Genomic DNA, 2,940 nt, shown 5'->3' with positions numbered 1-2,940 from the left:
TTGACATGACACGAGGTATTCGAACGGTTCCAATTTCCCATAAAAATTGGTGGCAACTCCATACAAAATGCAAACGCTTGTTTTCGACCTTCACCAAGCGCCCCCGTGGGCGGCCCGCTGTCCACAACTTATAGGCCTAAAATCGACCATCTTATCCGGAGCTTTCTTCTTAGGGATTAAGACAATATGAGTGAGATTCATGTTACCTGGCATCGGTGCACCATTAAGAATTCTCAAGACTTGACGAATAACGGACGGTCCCACAATGTGCCAGTAGGTCTGAAAAAACAACTCATTCATTCCATCAGGCCCCGGTGCCTTTAACGGATTCATCTGATTTAATGCTTGCACAACCTCTTCCCCGGTATACTGAGCTCGCAAACCTTCATTCATTTCTCTGGTAACACGCCCTTCCACATCTCGCATAATATCCCCAAAATCAATCGGTCTTGTCGAAGTAAACAGCTGCTCAAAGTATGCCACAGCCACACTCGCTACTTCCTCGGTTTTCTCAACTATCCTACCCGAATCATCAACAAGCCGATGAATATGATTCCGCTGCTTCCTTTGACTAACCTTACGATGGAAAAACTTCGTGTTCTTATCCCCTTCCTTCAGCCATATCGCACGGGAACCCTGTCTCTAAAAAAGCTCCTCCTGCTGCAGGAGTTTAGATATATCCCGAACCACCCGTCTCCTCTCATCCACGTCCCTGGCCGACACTCCTCCCTCATTGAGCACCTTAAGCCTTACTCGTTTAGCTCGCAGTTCTTTAACCACCTTCCCAATACTTATCCCCTTCCAATTCTGAAGATCCCTAACACAATTCTCAATCGTCTCAAGCACATCACCCCCACCTCGCTCCCAAGCCCTCCTAATCGTATCCTCACACCCTTCTTCCCCGACCCACACATGTTCAAAACAAAATTTCTTCCTCGGACCATAATCATCCCTTAACCGCCTATCAAAGACCACCCTCAAGGGAGCGTGGTCAGAACACTCCCTATCAAGATGGAAAAGACGGCCATAAGGAAACAAGTCGAACCATTCTCCCGTAGCCATAGCTCTATCAATCCTGCTTTGTCTGTTATTCTCTCCACTCTGTCCATTATCAAACGTGAATGCATAACCCTCAGAGGGTAAATCCCGAAACCCACACTCATTAACAGCATCCCTAAAATTATTCATTTTCCATTGGGCACGCTCCCCTCCTCTCATTTCACTAGAAAAAAGAACTTCATTATAATCTCCAACACACAACCAAGGATCCGCCGATTCCGAAGCTAAGAGACGAAGAAGATCCCAGGAAAGATGCCGATCTTGTACATTCGGCCACCCATAAAAACCCGTAACCTTACTATTAACCTCCCCTATCTCAACGTCAAAGTCCATGTAATGCACTGACGCACTCCGAAGAGTACATCAAACATCGTCACGCCACAAAAACGCCAACCCCCAGACCGACCCACACTATCCACAACAACTCCAGTGTACCCATCAAACCTATGCCACACCCTCTGCATCTCTCTACTACTCAATTTAGTCTCACACAAAAACACCACACTAGCCTCCTCCCTCCTGAGCAGATTTTTCAAGTCGCCTACCGCATCGAGGTTGCTCAGCCCCCTGCAGTTAAGGCTCAAAAGATTCATAATGCCCGGCGGGGTTGAGCTCCCTCAATCTCCGCCTCAGGTGAATGTACACCCATGTCAATCTGTCGTCTCTTACTTGCCAATTCCCCATCCTCGAACTCCATACCAACCTTCCTTTTATTAGTAGCCGGCAGCCCCCCCTTCTTCATACCCCTATTTGCATCACCTTTGATCGCCAAAATATCCTGTCTAGCACGCCTAGTCCACTTCGAACCGATCTGAGCCCTCTCCTCATTCACCTACATGCCCGATCTGAGCCCTCTCCTCATTCACCTCCACGCCCACAATATATCCTCCCCCCAATTTCCCTTCTCCCTCTCTCCCTTATCCTCCTCCCCCTGACCCTCCAACATCTCCATCTCCACCCCTCCACCTGTAACCATTACCTGAACACAATGGCCATCATCAGCACGCCCACCTCGACTTCCACCAGCACCCCCAATACTCTCATTACGCTGCCCTACAACACCCACGCAATCCCCACGCCCCTCATCACCGCAGGGTACTCCACCCATATCAGTTTCTTGCACCCAACGTAAAGAACTCCTCCATGCATCCCCACTCTCTATCAATCCTCCTCCCGCGGCATCCCCTAACACGCTGCAAAGCTCCTCCCCTCCCCTCCCAATTTGTGACTTTGCATTACTTGACAATGAAAATTTACGTAGCTTCTCAATCATCTCATGTTCACTTCTCAAAAATTCCTCCTCAAATTCTGGCCTCAAATCCCTACTTGTCTTCCTCCCTTGCGCAACCCCAGCCTTGCCTCCCTTCCATGGTGACGCTCTTAGCCCATCACCAAACTTCAACTCTTCCTCCTCATAAGGCCCTCCCTCGCACTCCTTAGCACCGTGCCCTAACACGCCACACCCATAGCAAAACAAAGGTAACCTTTCATATTTCACCTCAAAAGACGTAACCTTTCCACTGGGCATCCGAATATTAGCACTAGCTTGAAGCGGTTTACGTACATCGTGAAGAATCCTAACCCTAACTGCCCTCTCCATCTCCGGGAAGGGAGTCTCGTCTTTCGCTACAAACTTACCTAACTGCATACCCAGCCGTCTTAGATTCTCCCTCATTCATACGACCTTTGATAGGAAGATCATATATACGTGCCCATATAGGAAGATAGAACAGAGGAGTATCCGACACCTTACCCTCATCAACGGGTTCATTGAAGCACCACGCGAACTTATCGAAGTGCCACGGTGTAGATACCTCATTTCTGCACCTCCCGCAAACCACCCGGTGATGATTGGGCCGCATGTTTGGTACGCGGAACGAT

General features: G+C 48.9%; 1 protein-coding gene across 1 annotated transcript; it reads right to left on the bottom strand.

Annotated features, from left to right (window-relative positions):
• Positions 1-642: 642 nt before the first annotated feature.
• On the bottom strand, positions 643-1,392 carry LOC141607521 (uncharacterized). Its single transcript, XM_074426878.1, has one exon. The coding sequence runs from the start codon at positions 1,390-1,392 to the stop codon at positions 643-645; it is 750 nt and encodes a 249-aa protein (XP_074282979.1).
• Between the last annotated feature and the right edge of the window lie 1,548 nt (positions 1,393-2,940).

Source organism: Silene latifolia, chromosome 10, assembly GCF_048544455.1.
Source record: "Silene latifolia isolate original U9 population chromosome 10, ASM4854445v1, whole genome shotgun sequence".
NCBI classification, from domain to species: Eukaryota; Viridiplantae; Streptophyta; class Magnoliopsida; order Caryophyllales; family Caryophyllaceae; genus Silene; species Silene latifolia.
The sequence above is the reverse complement of the archived record's forward strand: the minus strand, read 5'-3'. Positions and strand labels throughout refer to the sequence as shown.

Bases quoted from the DNA above. Each gene is read 5' to 3' on its own strand.
- LOC141607521 (XM_074426878.1), bottom strand. From the start codon at position 1,392: ATGGACTTTGACGTTGAGATAGGGGAGGTTAATAGTAAGGTTACGGGT.